Source organism: Vicugna pacos, chromosome 18, assembly GCF_048564905.1.
Source record: "Vicugna pacos chromosome 18, VicPac4, whole genome shotgun sequence".
Lineage (NCBI taxonomy): Eukaryota > Metazoa > Chordata > Mammalia > Artiodactyla > Camelidae > Vicugna > Vicugna pacos.
Genome location: NC_133004.1, coordinates 6,156,086 through 6,173,787, shown reverse-complemented (window position 1 = coordinate 6,173,787; position 17,702 = coordinate 6,156,086). Strand labels below are relative to the sequence as shown.

At 47.0% G+C, this 17,702-nt stretch overlaps 1 protein-coding gene across 15 annotated transcripts in view; it reads right to left on the bottom strand.

The window, feature by feature from the left end:
* LOC140686883 (uncharacterized) overlaps window positions 1-15,075 on the bottom strand; it is a 37,491-nt gene extending 22,416 nt beyond the window's left edge. For 3 of the 15 annotated variants that reach the window (XR_012060868.1, XR_012060873.1, XR_012060874.1), the window contains exons 1-2: window positions 8,645-8,910; window positions 7,104-7,273 (exon numbers count right to left, since the gene is read on the bottom strand). Coding sequence is in view for 1 of the 15 variants with exons in the window: in XM_072942048.1 (XP_072798149.1) it covers window positions 13,312-13,390; window positions 13,917-14,197; window positions 14,672-14,864 (553 nt within the window). In the remaining 14 variants the exon portion in view is untranslated. Of the gene's footprint in view, window positions 1-7,103; window positions 7,274-8,644; window positions 8,921-13,311; window positions 13,446-13,916; window positions 14,198-14,671 lie in introns of those variants that run through there. The other 12 variants (XR_012060880.1, XR_012060869.1, XR_012060875.1 and 9 more) reach the window with 7 other exon arrangements.
* Between the last annotated feature and the right edge of the window lie 2,627 nt (window positions 15,076-17,702).

The window sequence follows — 17,702 nt, the reverse complement described above, 5'->3', positions numbered from 1 at the left end:
AAAGTGCATGGTTGCTTCAGTAGGACTGCCATGCAGGGCTGTGGGGGATAGTGACAGGAGACACAGTGAGGGAGTCACCTGAGAATATTCCCCACTGCAAGCAGCTCAGCCAATTCTCCTCCCTCATCCTGTATTTTAGAGACATTTTTGCCAGCTTTTCTCTTATTTCAAGTAACAGTACTTTAGTTACACATCTGATCATCTGCATCAGACCACATTAGCTCCAAGCCACAGAAAATCATTCACTGACCGGAGCAGCTCCAAGACATAACATTGATGGACCAGGGAGTCCTGCAGCATCCCATCCTGCAGGCACAAACCACACATGTTCCCTGGTGATGTCCGGAAAGTAAAATGCATGGAAATATCTCACTGCTGCTGCACGACATCTGCCCACAAATTGCCCCCAAATCATGCTGGCACAGCACTACTCAACCCTCGCACTACCCCAAAAAAAAAAAAAAAAAGAGAGAGAGAGAAAAGAAAAGAAAAGAGAAGAAAAGAAAAGAAAAGAAAATATAAGAAAAGAAAAGAATAAAGCTAAGAAAGCAAATTTAGGCTCTTCCATTGAAAACCAGCAACCATCACTGCCAGTATCTGAGCTGGAATGATCCTGACTTCAAAAACCACTGTGCAGTTACTATTCAAATGTGACAGACATATATGGATTTCACTTAGATGATATTACAATAGGATTTTTCTTTTCAAAATTTCCAGTTGCAACAATAGCACAAGAAAGTTTATGTTTCATTTTTTAAAAAAAATCAATTATTTTCCACTTTGTTAATTTTGAATCTATTATTATTTTATAAAGGGAGCTATGCTGCACACTATAAACCAAATATCTGGCTTCTGCAAACAAGACCTATATGACTTCACTATTTCAGAGCAAGCTTTAATGATGCTTTCAAATTGGGGGCGCTCACTAACAGCTCTTTAAATACTGTCAAAGATGTGCTATTATGTAATGCAAAGGGTCTACCTACACATCAACTCAGAAACCAAAGAAACTACACGAAAGCCTTAGTTTATCATTTTAAAATATTCCTATTATTTTGAATATTAAATTTCTTAAAAGATAAGATATTTTTTGAGAAAGACATCAGTTGTATTAAAATTCCTCTCACCAAGAAAGCAATCTTTATCAAGAATTACTACCCCTATGAAAATCCAAAAGACAGGACGTTTCTAGCTAAGTTAACTTACAGATCTCAACACAAGCCTAAATCCTATCTGCTCTCACTTGAACGAGCCCAGCAAAGTCCTGGGCTACTCTGGAACTTAGCTCTTCTGTTCCATATGTTGGCAGAGCTAAGATCATCACACAAGGCAGGGAAGGAGAGAAGAGGTAAGTCCACCTGGCGGCCTCCATCTGTTTACTTCCAGCCACAAGGTGTCGCTAGAGCGACCCCGCTAACAAGCCCTCCACACAAGGAAACCCGGCATCCACTCTGCCCCTGCGGTCCCCAAGCAGTCCCGACGCCCCTCTCCCACTGGTGGCCTCCGAGCCTGTGAATGGTCTTCTAATGACCCTCCCAGTTGGTGACACCCTCCCCCTCTTCCCCGCTACACATACACACACACACACACACACACAGCCAAGGCAGCCTTCCCAAAGCACAAATTTGATTACATCTCCCCCACTTCAAACCCATCAAAGGCTCCCTGGTAGAGTTCTAGCCCCACCCCCGACCCTGCTTGTCCATCCTCACCTCAGTACCAGGTCCCCAGTGACCTCAGGGGCCCCGTGACCTGCTGCTACTTCCCACTAGCCTCCAGGCTCATTTTAACTGTTTGTCAAGGAAGTCTTCCTTCCCTCCAACCTCCGCACTTTGGATTAGGTGCCCTGCTGTGTTAATAAAACATTTTAATCTAAGTCAACTTCTGACACTGCTAAGCTCTCAAGAAGCAAGTACATTTTGCTTACTACTGTGGGTCCACCCCGTCTCCCCTAGACACTCAGAATTGCGTGTGTTGTGAATAAAAGAATGAAGGGGTGGGACTCAAAAGGACAGGCAGAGCTGCTCTCCTAAGGGTCACTTCCTGCTGACACCCTTCACTGCCTCTTCTGTGTCAGTTCTAGTAAAAACCAAGCTCCTCCAAAGCCCTCCACCCCTAGGCCCTCTCCAGTGTCCTTCAAAGCAGGGTCACCCACCACCCTGGACCACACAGGGCAGTCTCCCCGAGTCCCCACCCCACAAGCCTCCAGGCCTCTACCCGGGCTGCTCCTGCCACCTGAGTCACCCTCTTGATTCCTTCCCCTGGCTGACTCTTACTCTGTCCCCAGAACTGAATGTAGAGCCAATTTCTTCCAGGAAGTCCTCCCTGATGATGTCCTTTAGCTCTTGGCTGGGCTCCATCTACAGCAGCACTGCTTGGCGACCAACTGGTATTTGTCCACCTGCTCCTATGAGACCATGACCTCTTGGAGGCCACGTGGGAAAAAGGAGTGAGGTGACAAGAGGGGTGGGAAGAGCAAACAGGAAAGTCGCAGCTCAAGTCCCAAATTCAAGGATTCTGTCTCAGATAAAAAGAATAAACTGTTTCATACGTGTGTCATTTGGCTATGATTTTTGTGGCTCATGGAAAACAAGAGCTTGGTGTTCAAGCCTGAAATCCAAGTTACATGCAAAGAAATGTATATATTCATATCCAAAGGAAACCAGAGCTGCTCAACAACACTTTGCAGTTAAAATCCAAAGGAACTTTGATAAAGGCAATCTCCCTCTCTCTCTTTATTTTTATTTATTTATTTTTTTTTTGGTATCATATAGTTTTAGAAGTATTTGTATAACTAAGTGATGGCTACAGCCTATGATTCTGCACTGGAGTGTTTGGGGCTAAGGAAGCCCAGATTACATGCACTGTGTAAATGCAATCACACCAACACAATGACAGGCGCCCTAGTGGCTGAGCTGAAGTTCCAAAGCAGAGAACCTTATGTTGGAAGACAGCTCTCAGTAGAAAGTAAGAAATGCAATGTTCTGTACTCAATTTCATTAGCTTTATGAGCCATTAACAGATAGTATGTCTTGTCTAATGAAACCCCAAAATATATTGTCATCTTCGATTTTCTCCATCTGACTGTTTTATGCTAAATTTGGATATCAAACCCTCACTCCATACGGAAAGCTCAGGCCTTAGCTGCAGCACAGTTACATCCCGTGGAAGAAAGCCGATCAAGGGAGAACAGGAGAGTTTCCCTTCAGAAGCTGCTAAGTGTGGTTTTGCACCTGTATGTCATTTACAACCACGCCATCGTCAAAGGAGTAAGACCTTACATCTGTGGGGCAAAAAGCACTGCGGTGGTTCCGAACCATGAAAGAACACTGAGCTTTGTGCAACAGTCCTGAGGCACTTAAAGCGTACTTTCTCTGAAAGGCTCCGAAACTGACTCACTTCACCATTTCAGGTACAACCGGAATTAGTAGAGAGAACATGCCCTTGAAGTCTGACAAGGCCCTGCTGGAATCCTGCTACAGCATTTACTAGCTGCTAAATGAACCAATTCCTTAAACCTCTGAGGAGGCTTCCCAATCTTCAAAACGGGGCTGCCACCGCCCACTTGGGAGGCATGGATGTGAATGCAACACGCAAGTAGGGCGGCCGACTGGTACGTGACACGGGACCTGGCTAGTTTCCCTCCGCTGCCCTTCTCCCCCTTTAAACTTGCACTGTTCCCCCTGGTAAGGGTGTAGCCCCAGGAACAGACTGCCCGATTCTTCTGTATATCCCCGGATACATACCTTACCCTTAGGAGGTCAGAAAAACAACTGCCTCCTCCCCAGTCACTATCAATATTCTTAAGAGTCTGGGTTTTTTTAACTCTATGTTTCAGGGAGACTATTCAAGAATTGTTCAACCACCATTCTCCAGGTTGGCTCCTCTCCCAACGCCCATCCCTTCTTACCTCAAATCTTCTGTCTGATTGCCTTTTGTTCATGGGAAAGAGAGTCCGCTAGGGTGCGGACTCCCTAGGCCTCCCTCCCTTCATCACAGGAGAGTGTGACTACATTCTCCCAACTCCCCACTCCGACTCCAGCTTCTGAGGAGTTTCCCCTTCTGGACCCTGCAGCCTCTGGATCGTCCCAAGACGCGCACACGTGGCCAAAACCCTCTCTTCAGATTTCTTCCTGTGTGGCCCTGCCCACCCCCCAGAACCTTAAGGATAAATGCCATTGCTCTGAAAATCACAAACGCCGCTGACTGACACACCAAAGCTGCATGGTCCGGGCTTTCCTCCAAACCAGGCACAGCCCTGCCCCCCCTCAGACACAGTCTGCACCTCTTGAGATGAGCTGATCCACTTGCACGGCTGTGAACACCAGCTAAGAATGACGAATCCCAATGTGTATCTCTAGTCCGGCTCCTTCACCTGAGCCCCAGGCTCATAGACACGAGTGCCTCTTGGAAGTCCTAACTTGGATGACAAATGGCATCTTAAAAGTGCCATATGTCAAAAAAAAAGGCCTTATGTCCACCATTTACTCTAGACTTCGATTCCTGGCAGGTACCTCCCAGGCTCCCCATTTTAGTAACAGCCCCAGCACCCACCTAGGTGTTTGAGGTCACATTCAATTTCCACTGTTCCCTCCACCTGGCCCTGCCCTGGAATCAGTCTTGTTATTTCTGTCGCTAAGCCAGTCTCAAGTCTGGTTCTGCAGGGAGCACGATGGAAACCCACAAGCTCACAGCAAGGTGCACTGAGTCACAGTCCTCCGAAGGGAGTTCCCTGGAGGGGGAGGCATCTCCTGCTGCCAGTCACCTCAGAAGGCACTGGATTCTCACAAAGAAGGACCAGAAGAAGGGACTCAAGGATCTCCCGTGATCTGAGGTTTGAAGGGCCCGAGGTCTGGGGGAGCTCCTAGTTAGCTGACACTCCTGTCAGTGAGCAGATGAGGATGGTAGGAACCCAGGCAAGTCTGTTCTCGCTCCGACCCCTTTTCTCTCGGGAGCCACGGGAAAGGCCAGTTTCCAGGGCACAGACCGGCCATCACAGATCCCAGCCTGCATTTGCCAACCCAGACAGCCTAGACTCCTACTTGCGACTCTTACTTCTGTTCTGTTCCCCCCCAGAATGTGATGGACTCTTTCAGAAAGTCTGGACTGTCTCAAGCGAGACCAAGTCAGTGAAGGATGAAGTGTCCACATTTGGACCAGAGCATGAAAGGAGAAACAAGGCCTCATGTCCAGCATGACGGTGGTGGCCAAGCCCTTTCCCTGGGTGAGATGAACCAGGGTCGGGGTGAGAATGCAAGGTCCCTTCACGGCTGACAGGGGTGTTGGAGACTCACTACCGCAAAATAACCACACGGCCGTCAGTGGTGGACATCAGCTGCAACAGACACAGAGTCAGCTATTTACTGCCAAAAAGGGGTAAAAGTAAAGGCCGGTGCAGGGAGGCCTGCACGGCTGCTGAGGCAAACCACAGACCTGGCTCTGAATGCCCACTGGCTGAAGCAGAGAGGAAGCTACGGTCCCCTTTAGCGGTCCCTGTGTCCACCAGATCCAAGGGAACCAGTTACTTAGGACAAGGCAATGTTTTCCTGATACTTAGAAAAACCAGCCTCATAAAGGGAACAAAAGAGTGGCATGGTTTTAGGCCCGCTCCTGCCCCTCTATGAATGCAAAGTAAAGTAAATGGCACTGGGAAGGTGAATGCAAAAAAAAAACCAAAAAACAAAAAACCGGTGACTGCTTCCTCCAACAGCGTCCCCTGCAGCTGCTCACCCCCGAGCCGGCCACTTCCTCACCAGTGACCGCCGGCCAGGAAGCGCCGTCACGCACGTCACACAGCGACAGCCAGGAACCATGTGCCGAGCACGTTTGTGTAAAAGCCAGAATCAAGCAAGGTGCTGCAGAATTTGACTTTCCAAGTTTAAATACTCCATGAAAATATCCCTCAGCAGCCGCCTAAATCAATTCGCATCTCACTTCTTCAAAACAAATAAACAAAATTAGTAAGAGAGCATTTGTTACCAAATATAAGGACGAACTAACAGGTTCCTCAAAGCAAGGACTTTAACAGATATCAAACTCCAGTGGGTGATGTGCTAACATAGCAAAAATTCCAAAAAAGTAGAAAATAAGATGACTAGGATAATATACGAATCATGGCAACTGTTAAGTTTTTGCTTTTTATAGCGATGGAGACGGCACAGAGGGCGATCTGGCTATTCCAATGCAGGGTGTGCACAGCCCACATTTTCAGACCCAACAACATGCTCACGGGGTGGTATAAGGGTAAAAGGAAAATAGAAAAAGGAATAGAGGAACAGCCAAAATTAGAAACACACGAGAACAAAAATGACTTTGACAGCATTTACAAGAAATTACGTCAGTGTGATGAGGACAGGGACGCGGGGACGGTGAGACCCACCCTCACCTCCTGATCCAGGGAAGGCAGGGGCCTGAGGGGAGCGATGCTGCCGGGGGACCCCAACGTGGTCAGCGCCCCAAACCAAAACTTCACCTAGATGCGTGTAGACAGCTTTTGAGCTACAAAATGTGGTCGCATTTCAAGCTGGACAACTTTACTCACTCCCACCAAGAGGAACAGGGGAGAATTAGGTTCTGTTCCTGAACCAAAGCATTGTTTAAAAAATTAATGACTGTGTAATAGTAAAAGCAACAATGGAGTAAAAGTCACTGGAGGAGAACGTGCTTGACCCGAGCTCACTGGCCACGTTATCTCACTGACGTTCAGATGCTGGCTGAGCCCTTATGGTACCAGAACAGACAGACCCACCAGGAGGGAGGTTTAATGCGCTGCTGTATTTTGATGCCGGCAGCCATGCCTGGTACACGAGGTTCTGGGTAAACAATGGTGACAGTATCAACCACTATGGGCTAAGCACACATCCAGCTACTCCGCCAAATCCCAAGGGCAGACTTCAAAAGGCAAAAACAAGCTGGCATTCTCTGTTGGCTCTGCAGAATCAGAGCCAAGCAGTTGCTGAGCAAAAATGTCACCAGTGCCTCCTATGACAAAATAGGAGGCACTGGCGTGGGGCTGGGGCAGGGCTCCAGGCTTCCACTGATCACCCACCAGTCTGTCCAGGGGGTGAAGGAGGTCCCTGCTTTCATTGCACCGATGCACCTACCTTGAATGACGCCTTAGGACTCAACAGGAGGTGACAGGTGAGGTGAACGGAGCCAGCCTTGGTGTAGCACGGTTCTGGCAGCTATGCCCTCAGCAGTGCCCAGTTTCCTAAACCTGACACCTCATCTCCAAGGAGCAGAAGTGTAGTGTGGGCATGTAGATCACAGGGCCCTGTGAGGACAAGTACAGATCATGGCCACGACATGCCTCTCCCCTTCCTTAAGCCATAGAGGAATGTCCGGGGAGGAAGTGAAAATTATTCCAGAGCCCGCCAGGCACCACACACAGGTGGGACACGGATCCCCTGTGTCTGTCATTCACAGGACTGGTGTGGATTTTCTTTTTATCAATTCTCTGGCATCTTCTCCTCCATCTTACCAACAACAAGAAAGTAGAATCTGACCTTAGAATGACAGAGAATCACAGAGCCCCTCCTGCACAGCGGGCCCGGCAGCACGTGCCATGTCCTCCGACTGTCACCTGTGGGACCGCCATGAGTGCTCTCCAGACTCAAGGCCCGAGGCCGTAGGCCGGGGGGACACAGCTCACCTCACTCTCCCCAGTAAAGGGGGACCACCTCTCGGCAAAGACGTCTCACCCTCTTCTGCCCGAGGGACAGCTTGAAAGATACACAGGGAAACATAGTAGAGGGTGAGGGGTTAGGCAGCCCAGAAGTGATCGTCTGCACTTCCAAGGCAGAGTGGGGCCTTTGACCTAATCACAGGGACAAAGTGAGGACGAATTTTTCCCTGCTGTGTCCCATACACCGTGACACACCTTTCCCTGCGTAAGGAGCTAATTCGGAAGCCCCTGGCAGTGTTTCTGATGTCCTAACTTGGCATGGTGGCTGTCAGGCAGGGGAGAGGGCCTGAGCCGTGCTGGTGCTGGGCCTGGGAGGCAGGAGACATCGGCTCCACCCTGAGCTCAACCAGCACCTCGTTCTGCGTCTCGGGATTCAGAGTCTCATTTATAAGCAAAGGGATGAAACTGTCCCAGGACAGGCTGTCCAACAGGAATGAAATGAGAGTCATGTAAATAACGTTACCCAGTTGCCACGTTTAAAATGTAACAAAAAAAAAACCAAGTAACTGATTTTAAGAACAGACCTTACTTATTCTACTGTATGTAAAATACTATCATTTTGACGTGTAATCAATATAGAAAGTAACAAGATAGTTTATATTCTTTTTACTAGACAAGTTTCAGCGTCTGATGTGCATTTGACTTACAGCACATCTCAGCTCAGACCGGCCTCCTCCCCAGCACTACTAACATCAGTAGCTGTGGCTACTCTATTGGACAGCAACTCCAGGGGTCCCCCCAAGTGTCCTGGCTGAAAAGGGGGAGTAAGTGTCCACACTAACCCTAAAAGGATCTCTCTGAAACAAAGGCGGATTTAGTTTTAAACGTCTGAAAACCGGCGGGCTACACCTCCTTCCCGCCTTGGCTACAAGAAAGCCCTCCTCCTTGATGATCCCATTCTGGATGTAGGGAAGCAATCTGTCACACAGCCAGGGTGGCCCGGCCTTCAGGTTGACTTACCTGCTGTCTGTGTCCAGTCCCACGAAGTCCTCCTTCTCAAATAGGATGTAGAGGAGGGGGGTCTTCTCCCCAGAATTTTCGGGGTCCCCATCCAGCCACTTGGACTTGGGCAAGATGAAGAGTGACTCAGTGAAGTCGTCGATCCTCTTCTCCACCACCCGCAGTCCTCGTAGATTGAAGGCCACGTCGGTGTGCGGCTGCTCGGCCACCTCCCCATACAGCACAAAGACAAAGAGCTGAGAGTCGTAGAGCGTGGTGCCATACAGCTCCTCTGTGCGTGGAGCTTCTAGAAGGTCTTGGCCAAGAGGCAGTCAGTAATGGTGACAAGGCCCACGACATTGCGGTGGGTCTGGAAGTCACTCCATCCATTCTCGGGCACATAGAGATACCTATAGTAGATACAGAGTGCCCACTGGGAGCCGCACGGTCTGATCTGGCTCACCAAGGAGATACCATTATAGATGCAAAAGAAATTCTCTAAGATGATCCCCACGGGTTGGACCACAATCGGGAGAGTCTGGTGGTCCTCAGCGCACTGCACGTAGTCAGGGGCGTTCATGTTGCAGGCCCTGCCGAGAAGGGAGGGTAAATCGATGTACATACTGTGCTGTGGGCTGCGGGCCTCACTGGGATGCGGCGACCTGGTGTGCACCAGCCAGAAGGCAAGGGAAGTCCAAGCAAATCAGGGATAATTTTGTCCTCAGCATCTGCACATGGCTACTGAAGCTCAGATCACATTACCCAGCTTTTGGTCTAGGCTTCCATCCCCTGCAGAAAAGGATCATTTCTTGTTTTCTGTTTCCAAGCACCTAGGCAGGCCCTGATGCAAAGTCGGTGCTCAAAACTGCTGAATAAATGAATGAATAAAGGAACTGCTTCCCCACCCCTCAGCAGGATATAATGAAAAGAACCATAGTAGGATCAAAATATCTGGATTTCAACGCCAATTTATTTGAACTCCTAAGGTGCAGAATAATGGGTAAGAAAACTTGCTTTGGGGAGGAGGGTACAGTTCAGTGGTAGAGCACGTGCTTAGCATGTTCAAGGACCTAGGCTCATTCCTCAGTCAGTACCTCATTTTAGAAAAATGAAACAAATAAATAAACTTAATTAACCCCCTCAAAAAATATTTTCTCCATTCAAAATTCAAAAAAAAACCACCTTGCAATTGACACAACATTGTAAACTTGACTATACTTCAATTAAAAAAAAACTTCTTGCCTTACAAGAATATATCTGGATTATGGAAGTTTGCAAATGTAAAATGCCTAGGGTACCACCTGCATAAGAAGAAGGAACTGTACAAATGTACTATCCCTCATTTATGAGCTATTTTTCCTTTGGGGAGATTATAACCTCTCAGAGATATTTTTCTCATATTAAAAAAAAAAAAGAAAAAGAAAACATTACCTGATTCTCCATACTGCTGAAGAATCAGATAACCCTATGAAAGCATCTGACCCACAGAGTTTATTCAATAAATGTTTGTTGAATGAATGAATAAACAAGCAAAGTGAATGCTGCTCCCTGCCACAGACCATCATAATGGTACTGCTTGGAAATGCCAAGCCCACGTTGCACCCAAATCTTCACTAACCACGTGGGTGACCTGGGCAGACCTGTGTGCTTCTCTCAACACCAGTTTATTCATAAATAGAAATGAGGGCAATAACACAAACCTAAAAGGGTTAGTGAGTCACGAATGAATAGTACACCAACTTTGCAAGATGGAACTATTAAAGAAAATTGGGCAAAGAGTCCATAGGCCCTCTCCATATTATCTCTTACAACTACATGGGAATCTACATTACATCTAAAAATAAAAAGTCTATTATTTTAAAGAGGCTATTGAGTTTAAATCAGCTCACCGTCTCAAATAAGGAACACACAGTACAAATAAGAGAATGCGCAGCCCATGAGATGCACTCAGTAAATATTCCCACTGAACCCACTGGTCCCTCCAAATTCAGAGCATGAGGATGTGTCCTCGTGGCCAGAGGCCACTGCACCTGAAGCTAAAAAAGCTAATGGTCCCCACTTTCAAAAGCCCCTGCCACCAACCTAGGTCTAATTTTGTATTTGTAATTTTTTTTCTTTTTATAAAATAGAAATCCCCAATTGCATAGCCTTCAGGTCACCAAAACCTGACCACAGAGATCATGATGGCAACCCTCCTTGGTGAAACAATAAAATGAAAAGCCATTTCCACAAGACCTGTGTGTAAATCTACTAGGGAACTTCATCCTGGACTGAGAGGAAGAGGACTGGGGAGGAGGGGGCAATATGAGGCACACAGACCCATGGGCCACCTGTCCCACGATGGACATTACACTCAACCCTCACCCTCCAGGAACTTCAAAATACACACAGACAGAGTGATGTGGACAATATATATGTATTTTTAAAGAAATTCCGACTCTCTAGCAGGTCTTGTATCTACCGAGACACAAATGGCTTATGTGTATAATGTTTCACAAAAGCCTTAAAACATTACCACCCCAACTTGACACATTAAGAAACTAGGGATAGAGGTTTATCACATTGTGCAAGATTAGAGAGATGCCACATCAGACACTGTATTTAAACCCAAGCCTTTGCTCCAGTGCTCACACAAGAAAGTGTGACATACTGCCCCTTTCCTGCCCTCTCCCTGCAATAAATCTCTGAAGAGTCTTTTCTGTGTCACGTGGAATCACAATCACGTCAATTTACCACAAAGAGCTATGTGACTCCTTGGAGGACGTGTCAAAATCTAAAGGGTTGTGATGGGAGGAGAGATTTGAATTTTCTGTTTCTCAAAGGAAACATGGCTTTAAAAGAAACTGAAAAGCACTTATCTAGTCTAAGCCTTCATTGTGCAGAGAAGGAAATGGAGGCTCAGAAGAGATGAGGAAAGGGACTTATTAACAAATATTGCCTCAGTGCAACACCAAGCCAGCCCTGGGCCCTTCTGGGGGAGTACCTGGAAGGCCCAGGAAAATGATTGTTAGAAAAAGGAAAGAGAAGAAGCATACAAGGCCCTGTCTCTACACCACCATACCATGAAGTTCCACCAAATTATCCAGTATTGGGTGCAGCCAAAATTTAGGTGGGCTAAAGAGGTTATAGAAACCTGGAAGTCTCAACCATAGTGGAAATTCCAACATTTACTGTTTTTTTCCAAGTTCAAGCATCAGTTCAGTGGGCGCTCCATACGAGGGACTACACGAGGCCTGGAGTTTTCCCAAATACAGATCTCTATTATCACGTGTGCAAACCACACACAGGCCCACCAGAAGAAAAACGCCCACACATAAGATGGAACTACTGAAACAGAAAAGAGCCAACCAGCATATATTGCTAGCAAAAACGGTGCTGCTAGAAATAGACCCATGGACATAGAAAGCAAACTGTTGTTAGCAGGCAGGAAAGGGAGGATTAACAGATACACATTAATAAATATAAAATAAATGACAAGGACCTACTATATAGCACAGGGTACTATTTTCAATTTCTTGTAATGAGTTGTACTAAAAACAATCTGAAAAACATTTATATACATATGCATAAGCTTATAACTGAATCTCTGCTGTACATCTGAAGCTAACATGGTAAATTTACAACACTTCAATAAAAAATAATTTTATATAATAAGTAAAAATAAAAGCAACGCCATAAAAAAAAAAAGTAAAAGAACACGGTAATCCCCTTAGCTGTAGGTGGTGGAGAACTCTGCAAGCACCAAGTCCACTCGAATACTCCAGCACTGGCGGTCACTCATTCTAACCATCAGAGAACCACTTGGCTTCTACGAGGTTACTTTTCTCTTCAGTGAAAGGCTACAGTTGCATCTAATGATGTATTGAATCTCATCATTCACAAACCCAAGAATTAATGAGGATTTCCCATAGGCCTGGCTCTGGACAGATGAAAAGATAGGGTCCCAGATATATTCATGTGTAGAAGAAGTTTATGCCATAAAGACATTAATTCTTCCTGCTTTGATAGACAGATTCATTGCAATTCTGATTAGAATTCCTCCCAGATATTTCATGGAATGTAACAAGTTAATTTATGGTCAGGAACAGCCAAGAAACTTCTTTAGAACCACCACTGGGAAGGGGTGGATAGGTCATGCATTTCAACTGGTCTTTCTGATGTGATGAAAACGTTCTGGAATAATAATGGTTGCACAAATGTGAATATGCTAAAAGCTGCTGAATTCTAACATTCAAGTGGGTGGATTTCATGGTGTGTGAACAATATCACAATAAATCTGTTATATGAAAAAATCCTTCTTGCCAATTATTTTTCCCTCTATACTACTAGTCTGTCCCACAATTTAAGTAAAACAAACAAACAAAAAAAACAAAAAAAAACAGATTTTGCCAGGAGCTCTTTAGGAGTGCAATGTCCCTGGGTCTCCAACGCCTCAGGTTGTGCTGTTCCTGTCAACACACAATAGCTGGGCTGGACTAGTTAGGGACTATAAGTATCTTTTTAAGATCGACGGTCTCACGTTTCACCCTGGGAGAGTGAATGATGGAGGATGAGACAGCCTCATGCCTTCAGCTCATTTTTAACTGAACCAAGCCCTGCTTTCACCACTGTAATCCCTCTCAGTATAAAAACATGTGACATCAACAAGCACCGCCATCATAACACCTGAAAGTGTTCAAGGTACTTACCTGGGGCAGAAATCCTGATCAAGGAGACAGAAGCTCCCTCAGCACTGCCGCTCCCTTTTCCCGACTCCACCAGGAGAAGCTGGGAGTTACAGCCGCGGGCTCTCAGCCTGGGGAGCAGCGCCCACGCCGCTAATCTGGACCTCAGGGATCGGGAAAGGGAGAGGAAGGCAGCCCCAGGGTCGCGGGGCAGGGAGAGCGGGGTGGGGGACGCGGGCTGCAGCCCCGCTCGGAGGCCAGCCCCAGCCCCAGCCCAAGCCGCCCGCCCCGTCCGGGTGTGCAGACCCCGCCCGCCCGGGACACAGCCCGCCCAGTGGTGGGGACGGGTCGGCGGCCTAGGAGAGGAAGCCCGGGAGGGGAGGACTCGCGGGCGGGAGAGGGGAAGCGGACGCCAGCCGCGGACTCAGGGGAGCCCGGCTGGGCCAAGAGGCGGCAGGGGCACACCTGGCCCTGGACAGCTGTGGCCGGGGCGCCGGGGCAGGTGGCGCGGGCAGAGGGGTCTGGCCCGAGCAATCCAGCTGAACACACGCTGACTGGCGCCCTGGGGGGCTGTGACACGCCGACCGCCCTCCCGCAGCCGCCTCACCCCTTTCCCGATATCCCCTCACCTTGCACTTCCACAGCCAGAGGCCCCGGCCCCAGGCAGTAGCCAAAGGCCTACAGGGCGACAGAGCTGAGAAGCCATTGGGGCCGATCCCCGGCTCGGAGCTGGAGCTTCCAACCCGCGGTCCAGCTGGCAGCAACTGCGCATGCGCAGGAGGGCCAGCGATCCGCTCTGGGTCCTGAGAGAGAAGGGGAACCGAGGGAGGGAGAATAGGGGAGGAGGAGGGGAGGCGGGGAAAAGTGGAGGGAGACACATGGACAGGAGGAGCAGAGGGAAGGCAGTTATCTGGAATTGGGAGGGGAGTAACAGAGATGGGGAGAAAGCGTTTTACCTCTTGTGGCACCCCGAAGGAGGCAGCAGTCCTGCCTATACACCCTTCTCTTACCCGTCATTGCCCACAGCTCATATTTTACGTCCCTGGCCCAGCCCTCCAGCTAAGGTCTCTGCAGAAACCCTACGGGTATCATACCCGTTGCCCCCACAAGGAGCTAGGTTTACTGTTGCTTAGGGAACCAAGCACCCGCAGGTGTTGTTTCTCAGAACTACCTTGGGAAGAGTACATATTCCCCTTTTACACGCTGGGAAACAGGCAGGCACGATCTCTGCCTTAGCGCCACTGTCCCAAATGTTGGGCTGGCAGGGAGCGGGAGGTAAAATGTCAGAGCCCCAGAAGGAGCAGACTGCCTGAGTGTTGGTGTAGAGTCCCCATCCCTCCTGGGTAAACCACACCCCAACCTCGGGGAATAATCAAGGGCTCACCGTAGGCCCCTGTGTGTGGGAGAGCTGCCCTCAGTCCCAGTGTCCAACTTGCTAGGTAGGTAGAAGTGTTATTGAGTCCAAATTCATTCTCTTCAGTGCAGGACAGGCCAGTAAGTTGGGAGACCAAGTGTTGGGGCATGGAATAGCAAGTTTCTGTAGACCTAGATGGCAAACTAATGTCCTGGAAAACCATCTCCCCAAGTCAGAATTCAGGCTGCTTTCCTATGTGCTTGGTTTTTGCAAACTTCTTGGTGTAGGAATTCCTTCTTGTTAGAATCCTTTGTTCTTGCAGCTATCTCCCTGGGTCAGATCCCTGTAAACCTCCAACAAAACAAACGTTATTTTCTATTCTGCAACGTGTTATCTTTATATGATTGGAAAAGTGTTAAATACCCTTAAAGGTCAGAGCCTTCAGAATAGGCTCTCCTGTATATTTTAGGCTCTAGGCAACATTGTTTTACAAGCAAGAAGAAGCCTAGGAGACAGAGCACAGGGTTAAAGTCAAAGGAACAGATCTAATATGGAGTCAGATTTCTTCTTTTCTATTACTGTGGCAGAAGCCACTTGAGGATTTAAATCCCTTAAAGTTAAAAATAAGTAAAACTTTAAAGGAATTTACATACATTGGTGGGAACTTGCATAGCATATCTGGAAAAGCACACAAAGGATTGTAAACATTGGCATCTCCAGGGAGGCGTGTAAGAACAGAGGATGAGGGAAAACTTCTTTCACTTGAGTATTTTTTGCTCTGTTTGAATTTTTTTAACCATATGCATATATTTCTTTTTCAGTTAAAATAAATGTGTAATGGAGCAAAGGAGTAACTAGTTCAGCAAATACAGCAGCCATAGACTCACTGAGTCATCATTTTCGATTTAAGCCAGGAAGCATCGATTGTCTCTCTCTTATGTGCCCAGTGCTGTTTTAAAACTTTTTTATATATTTTTTTTATAAAATAATAACATGCTATCCCTCACCCCTGCTCAGGGCTGGTGGGAAACCAACTGAGTTTTTATTGAGTTGTTTTCCAAGGAGTAGAGATGAGTTATAAACAGAACACAACTTCAGGGCAAAACAGGCGGACTGGTTTTCCAGCAGGCCAGATAGCGATGACGGGTTTTCAATAGAGGCGCACAGAGGCTGAGAGAGAAAGCCTCCAGGACCCTACAGAAAGCTGCCCACAGTGCCTTCTCCATGGCACTACTGAAATAGGAAAGAACAAATCTGACTCCATATTAGATCTGTTCCTTTGACTTTAAACCTGTGCCCTGTTTCCTAGGCTTAGTCTTGCTGTTTCTGCACCTTTTGTGAAACAATGTTGCCTAGATCCTGAAATATACAGGAGACCCTATTCTCAAGGCTCTGACTTTGAAGGATATTATCACTTTTCCATTCGTATAAAGATAACAAGGTACAGAATAGAAAATAACATTTGCTTGTTGGAGGTTTACACGGATCTGACCCAGGTGAAGAGCTGCAAGAACAAAGGATTCTAACAACAAAGAATTCATACACCAAGTTTGCAACAACCAAGCATTCCCGCTTCCCCTTTTTAATATAAGAAGAGCCTGAATTCTGACTTGGAATGATGGTTCTCCAGGACATTGGTCTACCATCTTCTCCGCTGGCTTTACAAATTAAAGCCGCTATTTCTTGCCCCAAATCCTTGTCTCCTGATGTGTTGGCCTATAATGCACGAGTAGAACAAGCGTGGACTCGGAAACACAAACATACATTGAAAGTACGCATTTGGTATATTAAATGACCTGCTTCCACTCGTATTCCTGAGGTTTTCTTCTCTTGACCACTCCTACTATATTTATGAAAAACCTGTCATGTGGACACATTTCCTTCTCTAGCCACTACCCTTCCATGTAAAAACTGATGCCAAGAAGGCAATGGAAGTTGCTAGAAGGTATTACCTGGCCAAAAAAGAGCAGAAGTGGGTTCTGGCTGATGTTCAGGAGCAGGCCGGGGCACCTGACAAGATGTCATAAGTACGGATAGACAGCTGGGCACCAAAGGAGAAGCTTCTAAACTTCCATGAGGGACTTGGATAGGAAGGAACAGTCCCAGACTATAGCTCTTATCCCACCACGAGCTTCCTGGGCAAGGCTGGGCAAGTCATTTAAATTCTCTAGACCCGTGCTGTCCAACACGGGAGCCACCAGCCACATGCAGGATTATGATGTTATTCTGTAGCCAGACAGAATTATAAATAAACACTTTATTGCAAAGGGTCAGCAGGTATAATATTTAAAAACATTATTGGTTATCTTGCCTTAACAAGTTATTTTTGTATGTCTAGCTTTCTGTGGGTTGTAATGCCTGCGACTAATGTTTCCCTTACAGTGAGGTATTTTGAAATTATAAGTTACTGGACACAGTACACTCATATCACAGTTGAAAAAAACTGATTAAATAAGCAAGGTGATCTGACTTAGTAGTTATGAGCAGGGGCTCTGGGGCCAGCCTGCATAAGTATTAATTCTCACTCTCCCTCCAGGGAGTTCTGTGTGAATCTTGGACAAATTATTGTTGCTGTTGTTGTTGTTGTTGTCATTGTCATTGTTATTATTTGTGCCTCTTTTTCCTTACCTTTTAAATAGCGAGGAAAATGTAGACTCTATCCCCTACAGTGTTGGCAGGATTAAATGAGTAAACGTCTGTGCTGCCCACTTCCCTGGGTTTCAGCATTCTCCAGGCAATCAGTGCAAAACACAGTGGCATTCTCCACTGTCTTCGTCAGTCTGGGATTCTGTAACAAATTACCGTGTGTCGGGTGGCTTAAACAACCAGCATATTCCTTATGGTTTGGAGGCTGAGGCTTTCAAGGTCAATGTATTTGGGAGAGGATTGCCAGCTCGAAGATGGCTGTCTTCCCACTATCTTCATGGCCCAGAGAGGAGAGAGAAGCAAGCACTTTGGGGCCCTGTATAAGAACACTAATACCATTCATGAGGGCTCTACTCTCATGACCTCATTTTATCCTACTAATCACCTCCCAAAGGCCCCGCAACCCTATATCATC